The 16,087-nt window shown below is 38.6% G+C and overlaps 1 protein-coding gene across 13 annotated transcripts in view; it reads right to left on the reverse strand.

Annotated features, from left to right (window-relative positions):
• Positions 1–16,087, reverse strand: part of RGS7 (regulator of G protein signaling 7) — a 253,709-nt gene that overhangs the window by 20,205 nt on the left and 217,417 nt on the right. For 6 of the 13 annotated variants that reach the window (XM_074537545.1, XM_074537547.1, XM_026793803.2 and 3 more), the window contains 2 exons: positions 12,711–12,897; positions 9,858–9,947 (listed from right to left, as the gene is read on the reverse strand). In XM_074537545.1, the coding sequence (XP_074393646.1) occupies positions 9,858–9,947; positions 12,711–12,897 (277 nt within the window). Of the gene's footprint in view, positions 1–668; positions 7,271–7,651; positions 7,733–8,543; positions 8,598–9,857; positions 9,948–12,710; positions 12,898–16,087 lie in introns of those variants that run through there. The other 7 variants (XM_005487565.4, XM_014267435.3, XM_005487567.4 and 4 more) reach the window with 5 other exon arrangements.

The raw sequence follows: 16,087 nt of genomic DNA on the forward strand, positions 1-16,087 counted from the left end.
GAGTGGGTCTCCATAAAAGGAAGAATAACTATTTTATTCTTTGTACTGTGAAATACAAGTTGAACAAATTAGGATTAATACTTCCCTTACAACATAATTTGAAAGGAAACTCATGATTTACACTGTTGGGTTGGACTGGTCATCCATCAGGTTCCCCGTATCACCTGACAGTATTATTACCTACTTCTGTGAAAGATGGTAAGTCTCCTTCCTGGCACTCTGTCTTCCCTGTATCTGCCACTTTCTATGTACATTAAATTCACACCTTCTTGGTACTTTCTAACCTTTAAATTATGTTTTCCTCTAATGCAGCAGGCAAGCTGTTATAGTAAGACATCTTTTCTTTTTCAAATAGTCAAAAGAGCCTCAGCAGCAGTGTGGCCTTGGAACACAATTTAAAACATTAAAAGCATTTCTGAGATTAACATTTTGTTTGGCAATTTTGTTAGATAATTCGGGACTTTTGGTGCTAGACATAATCTCAGAAAATATTGAACATATGCTTATCTTTGCTTTTCATTAGGTTATTTGCACTTAAGTTCACAGGTGTACAAGTCTGGTTACTTTCTGTAAACATGTATGAGTTCCCTTTAGTACTGAACTGTATAACCCACTTAATTAAAATATTAAAACCAGGAGTTCTCTATTATTTACAATTTGCTCAATACTACACTGGAAAGCTGCATAAATGCTTGTTGTGGCATAAAATCTGTGAAATAATTTTTTTTTTTTGTTATTTGTAACAACTATTTAGGAGTTTCAAAATTTCTGGAATTTCTAGATGGACCATAAACAAATTCTAGCATCTTAGGAATGAGTTATGTTATCACATAAAATAGGAAGTCCTGAGATAAAATCAAGCCAAAAGGTAGTTATTAGTTGATGTCACTTGCGTGATCATTTTCTACATATTGTCTGAATTTCCCCCTAGAGACACAGTAAGATGTCGTGACAATTTTTTTCTGTGTTCCACATAACTTGCTCCCAATATCCAATTGCTGATCTTTGGATATTTTTTCTCCAAAGCCCTACAGTGATCACTGGATCACTGGATGATGGTCCCTTCCTTCTCAGAGGGACCCTCCCCTCCCTGCCTCAGAGAAACCTCCATCTGAACAACAACAACAAATGGCCTTTTTCCATGCCTTAGAAGTTCTGATTTTTCACAAAGTTGGAAAAGTGACAGCTCAGAAGATACACCCTCCTTAAGAGATCTTCTTAAATGCTTATTCTGAATAATATTTAGTTTTCTGATTAGGAAAATAAGCTTTTAATACACAGGCTCAGATACAGAATTATCACATCTTCTTATTAGATCTGCAGGGACTTCTTATTTTCCACGTTACAAAATATTCCTTTCAAACTCTGTTCCAGAGTATACTTTTAGTTTAGCTCTCTGTGGTAGAGTTTCATAATTACTGCTTCTAGAAGATTTCCAGATTTACTTAATTTACAGACTGATGTAAGGATCATCCATTGTGGGTCATAATTTAAGAGGTCAGCCTAAGTATTTCTTTCAAATACAATGTTAATAGCATTTCTATAAGATAGATTTTGATTTGGGAACCTGCATCTAACATGGCAGTTTTCAGAGCTGTAGCATATGAGGATGTTTCTTGTGCTAATTCGATTAAACAAAATTGGGGAGGAGGGGCAAATCAGAAGTAGTAAATGTTTATCTGAACAATGAAGAGGAGATCCTTAATATTTTCAATATATTCTTGCCACCAACATTTAGAAGCATATGGCTAAATTCTAAAGATGATTAGGATTTTTTTGGCTGTATTAGTGCACTTTGGACAACTATTTAGGAATTTTACTAATAATGCAGATGCCAAAATGGAATCCTGCACACATACCCTGACAAGGGAGTCAGAGTACAAGAAGGCAGTACAGCAGGTGGAGTGACCAAGTGCGGCGAGGTGTATTTGGCCTACACTACAACAACCAAATACATCTAAAAGTACAAAATCAATTGGCCTCAGCATTCAGTCCCTATTTGAGCATACTAACTGCTTGACATGGAGTTTTCAGATTTACTTCTAGCGATTTTAGGGGGCAAAATTGTAAAGCTATATACAGATGCTGCTAAATACAGCTGTGCTGACTGACCCATTTATGCAGCATGACCCTAACACCTCAAATGATCCAGGAAAAAAGTCAGCAACAACCTCCTTACACATCTGGCTTAAAAGAAATCAATATGAAATGTCTACAGACACTGAAGTTCCAATGTATGGTAGAGAAAGATCAGGTCTTTTCCTTTAAGAAGATTAATTATCTTCCTTTCTGCTATGCAACCTCAACTGTTCCTTCTTCATGTTTCTTTATTGCCAGTGCAGGTGCTACTCCCCAGGACCTATAGTGGTAGCAGTAGAAAAGAGAACTCCATGCATCTGATGGGGAAGGAGAGGTGGAGTCCCACTGAGAGCAAAATGAGACGTGGAGTGAGAAGCAGCCCTCCTTGGTCTCGGTGTTCCCCATCTGCTCACGTGTGAAACACCTGCAGCACACTCCCAGCTCAGCCACATCAGCAGGGAAAGCTTCCAAGTGACATTGCAGGGCACGACACACAGAGCTGGGGGGTAAACAGCCCCTGACAGGAGCACATCTGGAGAGACATGGGAGAAGAAGCAGTGGATCCCTTTCCATGGTGAGGCAGCCCTTGCTCTACCAGCACAAGGGAATCGCTTCAGCACTGCTCTGGGGTTCAGATTTCGGCTTCAGCTTCCACAGCAGCACAGGATGCTGCTGTCAGCCATCTGTGCAGGTGTACTTCTCTTGCAGATGAGAGGAAGGGGACAAGGCTAATATTTACTGAATTTGGGGAACAAGTAGTCAGCACAGCTGCAGTCTAAGTGATTACATGTGCAGGGAAATCCTTCTGCCTCTGGCTGAGATTTTCAGCCTTTTGTTCCTTTCTCATTAGGCCCAAACTGTTTCCTGCAATGATCTGAAGCAGGAGGCAGTGGCTGAACAACTGTTTTCCTGTTTTGGCTCACTCCAAATCCAGTGACATCAATTTCTTTCTCCTTTTGCACTTTGCATTTACTGATGAGCTTCTCTCATTTGTGATTGACCTAAAACCTCTTGCCAGATGGGGTAGTTTGAATTTGAATAACCATCTGAAATGTAGGAACTGATGCACAAGAAAAATATTTTTTTAGTATATTTGTTCTGGGCCTGACTCCTCAGGTTTTCATACCTCTCTGCAGTTCCCATTCCTGCAAATAGCCTAAGAATCAGGTAAATTTTTGTCAGCTGGAAAAGGGCAGACACTGGCCCAGTACCTGAGCAGTCTGTGCTGCCTCCTCGCTTGGATGACCCTGGTTGTGGAAGTGTTACTCCCAAGCCTCTCTTCCAGCACAGAGCACAGCAGCTGAGCTCCAGTCACTGCAGAACAGCACAAGGAGGCCATTCCTCACTGGCATGTGCTTTAAAATTCTCCTCTGTGGGCACAGTTCTTAAAAAAACTCCTTAAACTAGGGGTCTTTACAAATTAGTAGGCAAAATAAAAATTTCTATTATTTATTTGTTCTTTTTGTTCAAATATGAACAAGACATCTCTTCCTGAAATGGAAAATGCCTTCATTTCTACAATTAATTGTTATTTTCATTCTTGTTTTGGATTTGTCAAATAAGTAGCTTTGTGATTCATATTTCTTCTGACTAACTGGTTGTTTTTGTTTAATTTTTGGGAATAACCTGTAAGTAAATTCAGAATGAGATTCCAGAGCTGAAACTGCATTGAGTTTCTTGGATAATGATATACTTGAGAAAAATCTAGCATTTGGCAGGGTTTCAGGACTAGATGGACTTTCGCTCTGGCACAGTAGGGTACACAAGTCTTACCTATTCATGTAGTAAAATTTCATGATTAACAGATGAAATTATTTATGTGCTTTGATCCTCTATAAAAGGCATAGGTTTTAACCTGAAAAGAGATTACACTTTTTAAACATCTAGAAAGTCTATGACCCACTGATAAGAACTGAGGAAGCTACTTTTATGAATTTTAATTTCCATCTCTAGGCAGTAATTCACAATGTCATGTTAAGGGACACTGGATTGAAACTCAGTGAAAATGTGCTGTGTTCAATGGCCTTTGCATTTCAAATGTCATGCATGAAATGGTCTATTGTTACTGCTTTGGAGGGGGAAAAAATCAAAGGACTCTGGTCAGCAAGTTCTTCCAGGTAAGTGGGAGAAGACAGCTGGAAAGGATACAGGTAATATAAGATATAATGGTTTCAAACTCAGAATTGTTAAATGGGGTCCTTTTTATGAGGTTATGAGTGGAGATAAATATAGTTTGTTAGCCTACTATTAATATATGAAGAACTGAACTTGGTCTGTTTTGTACTGGCTGTATTTCCCCAAGACCTCACAAACATACAAGCACCTCTTTTTTTGTGTTCTGTGTAACTGACAGATGAAATGCTAACACTGATGGTGGTGTCTGGAGTCATGGCACCAAGGCATGAGGACGGAGTGGCTCCCCCACAGCTCTAAGGAGGGAGGCTACCCCTTCTTGCCTCACTAACTTAGTCCCTGGTAGGACAATAAAATTTGCATGGACTGGAAATTAAATTAACTCATCCCTCTGTAAAGCAGGTGCCTTTGTCTTGAGGGTTCCAGACCAGCAATCACAGCTAAGCACCAGGCTGGGGCTCTAGTCCTGCTCAGTCTGCCACTGTCATAAGTCCTGCATGTACATGAGAAATTACAGACAAAATTGTCCCTTAAAGAACCTCTTTTCCCCCATCAACATTACCAGCATACATTCACCTACTTCTCTCCCCTGTAATTTAGATATTAGCACTTGAGGTAAATTTGCTGAGCTTTTTAATTTTTCATTTTTAATTTTTTTCATTGCTTTTTCCCCCATGTGAATTCTTCAAAAGAATTTGAGCTTTTAAATGTCACAGAAACTGCTGGTTTTGGTCTCTCTACCGCTTTAGCGCGCAATGAGATCCTCCCGCTCCATCACTTAGATCTTTAACTTCCCCTGTCCCTTGGGGAGCTGCAGGTGACTGGACTTTTATCAGTCTCAAAGAGAAAGCTGAGCCAGGCAGGGGGGAGCCCAGAGCAGTGTCAGTGCTCTCTGTGCCTCTGAGTCAAAGCTGTGACACACTTGGCTGCCTGTGTCACTCCACTTATCTGATGGCTTCATCCCAGCAGTGCTGCAGGGTCTGTGCTCTGAATTGTCACACAGCACCCAGGAGTGTGAGTGAGGCAGACCAAGGATAGCTGGAGTTACTACTCAGATACAAACTATAAAATGTTCAGTAATAAATACTACATGTAGCAAATGCCAGCTTGCTATTACTTGTGTATATTTTATGTGAATGCAGACCTGTTTCTAAGGCTAACCATATTTTCAGCCACAGACTGCTGAAGGCATTAGCAATTTTGCAATATAAAATCTACAGAGCATCTAATTAGTCAGTTTTTAAACTGAGCATTTAGACCTTTCATGAACTGCATCAGCTTGCTGAAAATTTTCTGGAAAGAAAACCTTTCAATGTCAAAGAAATGCAGAGCAGAGCCTAGTGTATAGCTCCACTTCTATTTTTTCTCTATCAGACTAAAATAATGAGTCATTATAATAGGTTATTTCCATGTAATTTATGAAATAGTATGGAGTAATTGCCCTTTACAAAGTTTCTAAAGTTTCTAGTTTAACAAATGCTTTCTGTGTGGCAAGTGTAACCCAATTTAGTTTAACATTGATCAGGATCCTCCTAGAGTCAACTAATCAGATAATGAATTACAAGTCCATCTGTTCAGACTGAGTCCCTAGACACAGGCAAGGTTACTGCATTTTTATTAAACACTTCAAATGGAAGAAACTGAGGTCCAATTTAGTTTAATACAAATATATTGATATAATATAAATATATTTGATATAACTGAGGGAAAAAATCCAGTGAAAATCAGTCTAAATATTGCAAACCATCAGAGAAGAGAAACTGTAATTTTCATCTCAATAAAGCAGAGATGATAGCTTTATCCAGGTTGCAGAAGACCCTTTTCACACCTATCTTCTGTACTAATCAGTAGAACAGATCTATTCCGCAGTCCCTCATTTCACAGTTGATCAAGTTAATCTGTACAGTGTGGAATATTCTGAGAAATGTTTCCCTCATCCCTGCTGTTTGGAACCACTGTACCAAGATAGATAATTACATATTACGAACTCATCACAACCAAGAACAAGAGTGGAAGAACAAGGATGTCTGGTGGAAAGAGGTCCCGAGGAAGTGGTTGACATGAATTCAGTCATCTTGGAAAAAAGGTTTGCGTTTGAGCATTCTGATGCTCTGGATTAATTTCCAAGGCTGAGAGCTGTCAGTCTGAGATTATAGATCTAGCAGTGACATGTTTTTCTTTCATACCTCACCCGACTTGACAGACTCCACCCAGGTTAACAGGTAGTAGTTGGAAAAAAAGCAAAACCACAGATTTTATTTCAGAGTTTGCTCAGTGAAAAAGAAAAGAAAACAACTCCTCTTCTACCAAACTAATGTCCAGAAATCCTCTTTTCCATTTCTAGTTCACAGCTGGTTTATTGGGCCTGCCTTGCATCTCTGTCATGCTGCTATTCTGGTACCTCTGCCCTGAGATTAGCAGGATGAAAATTGGGCATGGCTGCAGGGCACAATGCTCCCATGTTTGGGGAACTGCTGGTTTATGTGTAAGGCTGCTCTGGGAGGGATTTCAGCATCTCCCCATCCTGTCCTTTCATTTTCCCTTTCTGCACTGTATTCCTGACCCCTCTACCTGCAGCTTGCTATTTCCCCCCTCATGGCCACCTGTTTGCACAGTGTTACCACAGCCAATTCCTGACCCCTGGGCTGCTCAAAAAGCCATGAATAAATGTAGCATTGCAGCTTGCCAGGCACTGTGACTGGGAAAAAGTCTGGCTTGCAGAGATCCGTATGTGTTCCCCCCTCTATGCACTCTCTTTTACAGACTTTTTATTAATATGGAACTTCCTATTGAATTATAATGGAGTTACCATGTATAAGTGCTATCATGTACAATGTTGTTTTATAGATCCAACCTGTTTAGACAACACACAAATCACACTGCAACATGCTATGGCAACACCACCATGCAAAACATAGGGGTTTTTGTTTCAAACATTGGGATCGTTTCCTTTGTTGCTGTTTATTTACTTTTAGTGTCCTTTACTGACTTTGTCCCATTGAATCCAAATTTCTTCCTGATTACAGTGGATTCAAAGTATATTACAGGAAGCCTTTACCTATAAGAAAGTAGTTAAAGAATTACTGTTTTGTTTTTAAAAGTGAGATATTCCCACAGCCTCACAAAACTTTCACTGCATTTTTTTTCTTTTTTTGATTACTGGAAAGTATATATGTATTTTTTAAATACTTGAGGCAATACTCTTGAGCCTCATTACAGGGGAGACAGTTTCTGACAACTGCTTCTCCTTCCCTAGAAACTGAAAAAACAAAAACCATGATCTTTGCTGAAAGCTCTCATTTTGTTCATTTCAACACACACAGCTCCACTAACCAGGTCACAGAAAAAGCCACTGACGCACACACACACAGAGCAGCGTCACCTGCACAATTCAACAGACAATGCAGACAAACTCGAGTATAATCCAAGATCTTTCTACCTCTTTTCATAACAGGTTAGTGCTCGTTCTCAGTGTTGGTGTACAGTTTTTATGGCATGGAAAAATAGGGATGTTTCTGCCCTACAAAAATAAATGCGTTGAATTCTTTAGTTGGAACTTTCACAATGTAAAAGGAAAAAAAAAATCCCAAAGAAACTGGATAAGTAAAAAGAATCCCAAGTATCATGAAATCAGTGGATCTTCTGGCAGGTGGCAAAAGAATGCCCAGACAAAATCTACCAGCCTTCATTTTTTTTGCCTTTGATAAATAGCTTTTGAAAGTTATACATTGAAAGGAAAAAAAAATCATTTCTTTTAGTCCATTATGAAAATGAATCCAAATAAAACCCTTGCACATAAACAGCATGAATTCTTTGGTCCTGTAGAAGCTGTTAGACATTAAGGAAGATGGGAAAATTATTATTGTTTTTTTTCCCTGTGCCCAATTGAAAAAACAGGAACAAAGTCTTTTTTAGTAAAATAAAAAGAAGACAGGATGGAATTCCAATGCATTCAACTGTTTTAGACTTAGTATTTTAGAAGGCACCAGAAAAAGAAACAACATCAAGCATGTTTTCACAGATTCTTTACTAAAATTATAGGTGGTGGGGGGGAAGTGACTAGTTTCATGCTTCCTAATGCAAAAAGCATGGCTCCCAAAGGTCCATTCCTCCATGTGTGACTATTGAGATCAGCGGGAAAGGGACTAGGGAGGAGGGGTTGTAATGAAAGCACATTATAAAGCTGTCATTCCCAGGAAAATTCACAAGCTGTGATGAATACACTTTTAACCACCAAGTTAGAGAAGCAAAAGGGAAAGTAGGGATCAGTGAGGGGAAGGGAAGAAGGATGTCCCATCAGGCTTACTAGTCTTCCGAGGCAACAAACTTACCACATTGCGTGTGAATTTCTCAAAAGATGTTCGACGATCCAGAGTGTTTTCCAACTTAAATTTGAAATAAATAAAACAAAAGAAACAAAAAGAAAAAGGAGGGGGAAAAGAAAAGCAAGAACAATGGAGTAGAAAAGGAGGTTTGATGTAACAATGGACTGCAAAACAAAGTTTGTATAAATTAGGAAGCAAACACAGGTGTGAGGCTGTAATGGGACTTGGCAAAACAGGGGATGGGCAAAACAGATACAGTACTAGACAAAAGTAATTTTTCATGGGGATCAAACTGGTTTGAATTTAAAGAAAAACTGAAAGTAAAAAGAAATAATGAAGTGCACATCTTGTGTTAATGAACTGACATTCACAAACTTAAGGACTTCACATGGACAGTTGAAGCTTTCTGGTATTTTCAACATCTCTCTCTATATTGGATCTTCAGAAATCAACGTTTGAACAAAAAACAAAATCACACAGTACTTTCATATAATTTTAGGTTGTCATTATTAACAACAGAATGCTAGTGTTAATAACTACCTTGTTCCAGTAACAATCAGGGCCCCGATTTTGCCAGGCACAGGGCCCCCAGCTGATTCTAGGAGATTACTGTTTAGAGCCCGCTAATAGAATTATTTATCATCATGGAAATCTCCATTGTACAAGCTGCTCCACATACTCTGGGCTGTGGTTATTCAGAACCCATTCCATAACTGGACTTTTCTAAGAAAATATTACATACCAAGGCATGAACCTCTGTTTGCCAAAGTGTGACATGATCAGTCTTTCAAGTCAGATTTCTAGCCTACTCAAAACTATTCATGTAGTAATAGGGACAGAAACAAAATTGGGAAGCCCCTATATTTATAGTTGAAGCTAGAAGTTATTCATATGAATAAGATTGTTTCTAAACACATTCTGTAGCTTTCATAGGTGGAATAAAGAGAACAACAATTATTACATAAGCAAACTTGCAAACATGAAAGACTATTCTTCTGGGATTTTATTTTATTTTTTTTAATGTATTTTTAAAGCACTTTGCAATTTAAGGTGCTTCATAACAGAGAAAACAGTACAATATGGGATGTAAAAATAAAAATAAGTTTTGCTAGATTAACTTATTGAAACATGCCCGCATGCAGGATATATACACATATATGTATATTGAACTCCTGTGTGTATGTGACCCTCCAAAAACGCCAAGCTGGTCACCTACCAGATATCCAGTTGCACTGGCACAGGGGAGAGAAGACTGAGTATTGTTGCAAACATAACCACTGCTTTGCACAGTGGCAAGACAAAGGCAAGATGGACCAATACCTTTTTCTTGGCCTGTAGTAGCTCCTGGTAGGCACTGGATCGTATAAAACGAGGATAAGAATCACTTTTCATCAGTTTGTAAATGTGCTCCTGAAAAGGAAAGGAGGAGCTGTTACTGCCACAGAAGAGGACGCATGTAAAATGGGAGGCAGCCACATGTTTTGGCCATGGAATGTACACCAGGTAGCACTGCTAATGAATAGGAAGTATTACAGGATAGCAGGTCTCAGCCTGAAGTGAAGGCTGAATTGCTTTCTATTCTTAAATCTGAAATCCCACCCATTTCTTATATATAATTACACAACACACCTTCCTTTAATTTATTGACCAAATTTTCCAGTACAAATTTATTTTCTGAGAATTGGTAACTGAGTCCTAGCTTCAGGTCCAGCTTCAAACCTCCCTTACATTAGTTAGTTTAGCTAAGTGATGAATTTAAGAGCTCTGGGTTCCTCCTCACCAGATTTTCTGAATTAGTTTCTGGAGATACTCATGTGATTTCAGAGTCTAAGAAGAGGTTTTCAATTCAGCATCACAATTAATGTTTAGGTGACTGAGGATTTCCACTGGCTACTCTTGACAAAATCCTTTGACAGGTGTTTAGTCTGCTCTCCAGTTAACAATATAAAAAAGGAAAATACATATGCAATTTGGAAAACAGTTTCAGGCTAATCTAATTTTCAAGATATTAATTCTTCAGAGGCATGTGAACATTTGGAAACCTTTGTTCAGAAAATAAATGACAAGAGCAGCTTAAAAAAACTTAATTTTGGAATGTTCTAATTTCTGAAAAAGATGAAAAACAAAAAATCTGTGATGTAGAACACTTGATAATTCTAGTTCTAATGACATGCTAGAGAAAAGATTTGTAGAAAAAGCAGCCAGAACAGAAAATACTCTCAAAAATATATTTTTAAAACCCCGAATCATTAGCTATTCTATCATTACCTATTTTCATGGACTTTTTGTTTTATTCAGATTCTATTTTTTGCTGTAGGAAACTTGTAGCACAGCAATTGGGAAACAGCAAACAAACTGGAAAGAAAATACTGTTTCTCAGCTTGGTAGTGCATAAAATTAGTAAACACAAAAAAAGCCAAAACAAACAAAAAAGCCCCAAACAAAACTCCCCACCTTGTGTGAAAATTAAAGCAAAGTAAAATTAGAACTGATATTTACTTTGTGCTGTATTAGAAACCATAGAAGTCATTCTAAATGTATTTCTTACAGTAAGCAGAGAAATTCTGGTGTATATTCAAAACTTAGACTGCTTTATTTGGGGAAGGTTTTTTTCACTCAGTGTCTGTGAAAGCAGACAATGCAGTCAACAGAGAGCAGAAATTGGTGACAAGCACTAAAATTTAATTTCTGTACAAGAAATATGCCTGTAAAAGCAAGAATAAATTGGGCTGTATCAGTATTGTTAATGTACAAGTTGTCCAGGGACACATTAATGCATATATTTAGCACAAATGGGCTATTTTTACTTGTGTGTCCCATTTTACCTATGTATCTACATTGGACATGAGTTTCATCTTTCTATATTTCCAGTCCAGAAATGCTTTGAATGCATTTTTAACCACAATTAAATGACCAACCAACTGCCAGAATGGCACACCAGCAGTCTCCCTCCCAGCTGGCAGGCCAAAAAAAGCCTGTTGCAGAGGCAGAGCCCTAGCCCTGACAAAACCCTCCACCTCAGGTGGGACACTTTAAAGTGCCTAAAGTTTCAAGTAAGAATACAGCAGGTGCAGCCTCTTCCTTTTCCACAGGAATTGAGGCTTCCAGGTTTAAGGTTTTGTGCTGAACTGGATAAAGCAGAGGTCCTCTCCAGGTGGCAAAGTCCTGCTTGCATAAACACTGAATATTCCATGTCTTTCATAAATGAAGGACAAAATTACAAGAAGGGAGATCTGGCAGTAAAAGGGTATTGAAATTTTACACTTATTACAAAAAAAAGAATACTGGCAAGGAATTTAAATGTCAATTACTCACTGAATTGCAAAGACATGTTGTTTAAAAACCTTTAATCTTGCTCTATTTTTTACTTTTGCCATTATGTCTTTGCTATACACTGCATTCTTAAATCTCCAGGGCTCAGCAGACTCAAGTAAAAAATTTATGTGTGGTTTAATGCAGAGTACTTCAAAACAGTGGCTATGACGTAGGGTCTACTGAAAATTTTATTGTTTCTTCATAGGTTGCTATTCGCATAATGGAAAAATTAAAAGGAGGTACAATTATTCTCCTTCACATTTACAGCAGAGGCATTCTCCCAAAAAGTAGAAAGCCTCAATTCAATTCCCTTTTCTCCTTCATGGGCCCTGTAGCAGCATCTCCTGACTCCCAAGATGACGACCTAATAATCAAACTGCAGGAAATTCTGCAGGGATATGATCTCAATCTCTCCTTTTGACACCATTTCACTTTGCATTAATAATTAAATTTTCATCACTGGGCTGCTGATGAAAATGGGGGATGATACCAGTTCTGGTACTTTTACTGTGAATCCATTTATTTTCTATTGCTTTTCTCAGAAGTCTTCAGAGATTAAATATTAAGCTATAAGTCACAGGAAGTGTTGCATGTAATACAGAAGTACTTAATATTTTCTTCACTACGTGCTTTCCTCCATTCAAAGTCCACTTGAAACCTCAGTATCAAGCACAGGAGTTTCATGAAGAACTTCATATGCCTCATGAAAGAAAGAATGTTACACATTTGCATTGCCAAAATGGCATTTTAGGAAACAGGGGGTTATCATTTAATTCCCAAATACATCTCATTTTTGCATATAGATTCCACTAGCCAATATTCCATTTCAGATGTCCATAAACACAATTTCAAACTGACCTGAGCGTCTTCAAATGTGTATCTTCCAGGTTCCTTCACATTCTGAGTGGTTTTGTCATAACTTTTTGAATCTAGGTTGATGGCGCTGGGTGCACCTGGAGCAAGGAATTCTTGCCAGATTTCTTGGACGCGAGCAGGAACTTCACGGATTGGCCTCTTCTTCAGGTCTTCTACTGCTAACCAGAACCTATGGCACAACACAGCACCTTGACTTCCAGCTCAGGATAACCACTAATGAAGTGCCCACATTCTTCCTTGCTCTTAAAAAAAAAAATTAAGTAACTGAAGTTTTCATCTGGACATGCTAAAATAAGAAAAAGCTAAGTGATTTTATGTTGGGATCAGCATTCTGGTGTACTGTCTCAAGGCAATCAATCCACCCAGGGAAGCAAATTTTAGAAGGCTCTTCATGGGATAGATAGGAAATCCTTCATTACTTATGTATGGGTAACGTGCTTGCAGGAAGATTCCAGATTTAGCTAGAATTAAACTGACACTTCATTTTGGCTGGACCACAAGGGCTTATATTACTTATAACCTAACTGCTTTTTGACATTCTTTCAAAAACTAATCATTTATATTCTTGCTATCTACATGAGTCTCTGAGTCCTATTAAGTCCTAAACCATGGAAATAATTTTGTTACTCAGAAATCATGCACACATTGAAAAAGCATTTCTTTTGTTAATTATAATTTAATTTCTCTTTTCAGTGTTCCATTTACATGCATATTTTTGCTAAAAATGCTGAATGGAATTGCACATTCTCTCTTCTGCTGCTGAGCAAACCAACATTGGGCAGCCATATGTAGTGCAGCCACTTCACTGTATCCTCATTCAGTCTGGAACAAGACCACTGAAAAGGTCCTGAGCACTTTATGATCATAGCTAAGTAGCTGCAAGCTTTATTTCGTTATTTCTTCTATTGGTGTTCAGACTCTTTCATGGCACAAAATAATCCTAAATTAATTCAGGATCCCATTCTTAGACATGATCCAGACCACTTAGTTCTCCTCCAAATCCAAGAAGCTCAACTAAAGTTTGACTTTGGTAAACATGCAATATATACCGTTGCAACTTTTCATTATTGTTCTGACACAGCTGATCCTATGAAACAGAGAAGCTGAGCTTTGAAGTGATTTAAATTTGAAATCAGCTGGATTTTCCAAGGCTCACAAATAAATTGGGTACACCTTGTGGTTTGCCTCCTGCTTACACTGTGAGATCAACTTAAATTCTCTTAGCTGAGTTCAACAAGGATGGGATAGGAGAGAACAGTGAAACTGTACTCAGATCCCCAAGAAAGCAAAATGACATCACCCTCAATCCAAAATCTAATTTAATTATTGCAAAAGGCTTAAGAGAGGATAGTAAAGCATATCAAACCTTATAGTACTCTTGCTATAAGATATCCTTCACTTCCTCTCAGGAAGCAATTATTCCTTCATAGTTCTGTATTGAAATTTCTTTTTATCAAAGATGGAAGAGGCCTGTGTTCATTTTCCACAAGCCAGCATGGTTAGCTTCATGCTACCAAGAAGACTATTTTAGGTATGTCTACAACCTTCAATTTCAATTGAACATAAGCACGATTTTTCCATCTAAGATTCTCCAAGAGACAGAGAAGCAATATTGTCCCAGTTTTGCAAATATATTAATAATGTAATAATGTACAATGGTTTCTCCAAGGTCACAAAGGGGACCTGTGCCAATAGAACTCCAGTTTCAAAACTTGTGGGTAGCATGTCTTTTATTAATGAACTACAGCGTGAATTGAACATAGTTCTGCACAGAGCCTGGGGATGTATCCTGAGAATCTGATGGCAATGCAGGAATGCCTGATAACTCAAGTTTTAAAACTGCAAAGCTCACAAACTCTAATTCAGTTCACTCTTTCAAATACGGGCAACCTACTTTGGTTTCCTTAAGCTGCTTTAGATATTTGCATTTAAAAGCACATATCCTGCAGTGCTAACCCCTTCAAGTGCATCTTCTGGGATTGACTGATTGCTCATGTGTCTCCAAGTCAGGTAAGGAACACAAAAATGAAAGGGAAGGATGCTCTTTGTAAACACACATTTTCTGTCTCCCTGCAGACATCCTGCAGATCTCGCTCAGAGATGTCACTGCCTTTTTTGTTCCATTGTATCACTGCCAATAACTTTGGAAGTCACTGCAAACATGCCTTAGGATGCTATTTGCTTTTGCAAGTAAATTGTTTTCATATAGTAGGTTATACTCAATTCTAGGAAAATAGATGGGAGATAAATTTCAATAAATTTAACTTCTATGCTTGCAGCACAGAATAGGGAGGTTGTATAGACCAATTCCTGCAGGCTGAACACCAGTTCTTTGATAGATTAATTTAATTTTACCCTTCTAACAATAGCATTCAAAGACTCAACTAAAAATGTGAAACTCTAAATATAGAAACCTCTCCAAAAGTGGGAAGAAATATGATTTCTGTGTTATGTCTAGGGTGCTTATTTCACAGCCAACACACATTTTAAGATTTTAATCTACTTATCTTTTAAGAAAAAGATGCCTGCCCTCCTCCCACAGAGAGTTGAATTCAAATATTCAAAGTTAAGAAATGACAAAAATAAGGCTGCTCCCTCTTGCATTTTCAAAAATAACTTTTTTCAAATATCCCATGGCAACCAACAGCACAGATTAAGTTGAAATGGAGTCACAAGACCTCAGCACAGGGCCTCAAATCAAAAGAGCTCCCCTGTACCTTTTTACAGCTCTCTGCCTCATGAGCTGTGACCAGAGCAAGGGAAGACTCCTGTGGCAAAAAGCACACAGTCTGCAACATAAACTGTGCGCAAGGGCAGGTGAGGGGAGAAGGGGAATTACAGTTTTTGGGCAATGATACACACAGACTGTGTAAGGAACTAGAACTCAGTCTGGCTGCCCTGGGTTGAAATTGCATTTCCTGTTGGTGGAGGTTTGCTTGTGCCATGGAGACCCTTTCTAGCAGATGCTCAGCACTGTTTGAACAGAGACTTGAGTAGCTGAGTGTGACTCTCCCTGCTGTCCTCTACCCCAGCATCTGGGCTGCCACCTGCTGGGTCACAGAGCAGAGTGAGGGTGCACAGTGCACAGTGGCAGCACATCCAGCCACATGGGCTGCTAAAACACATGTGGCAAGGTATCTGGGGATTATGTCCTCCAGCTGGATTGCTTTCAAAGCCACAGCGGCCTCATGGATAAATAGCACAGCTGCAACACAGCTTCTGTCCCATTAACTGACCTAAAGGCAGGTGCAGCCAGATTCCAGACCAAGGTAATCAGTTAAATTTAGCCCACAGGAACAATGAGTGAGAGAAAGGCTGTAGTGGTTCTCTGTGAAACACATGAGGTAGAGTCAGTGTGG

Source organism: Zonotrichia albicollis, chromosome 3 (genome assembly GCF_047830755.1).
Source record: "Zonotrichia albicollis isolate bZonAlb1 chromosome 3, bZonAlb1.hap1, whole genome shotgun sequence".
In the NCBI taxonomy this organism is placed as follows: Eukaryota; Metazoa; Chordata; class Aves; order Passeriformes; family Passerellidae; genus Zonotrichia; species Zonotrichia albicollis.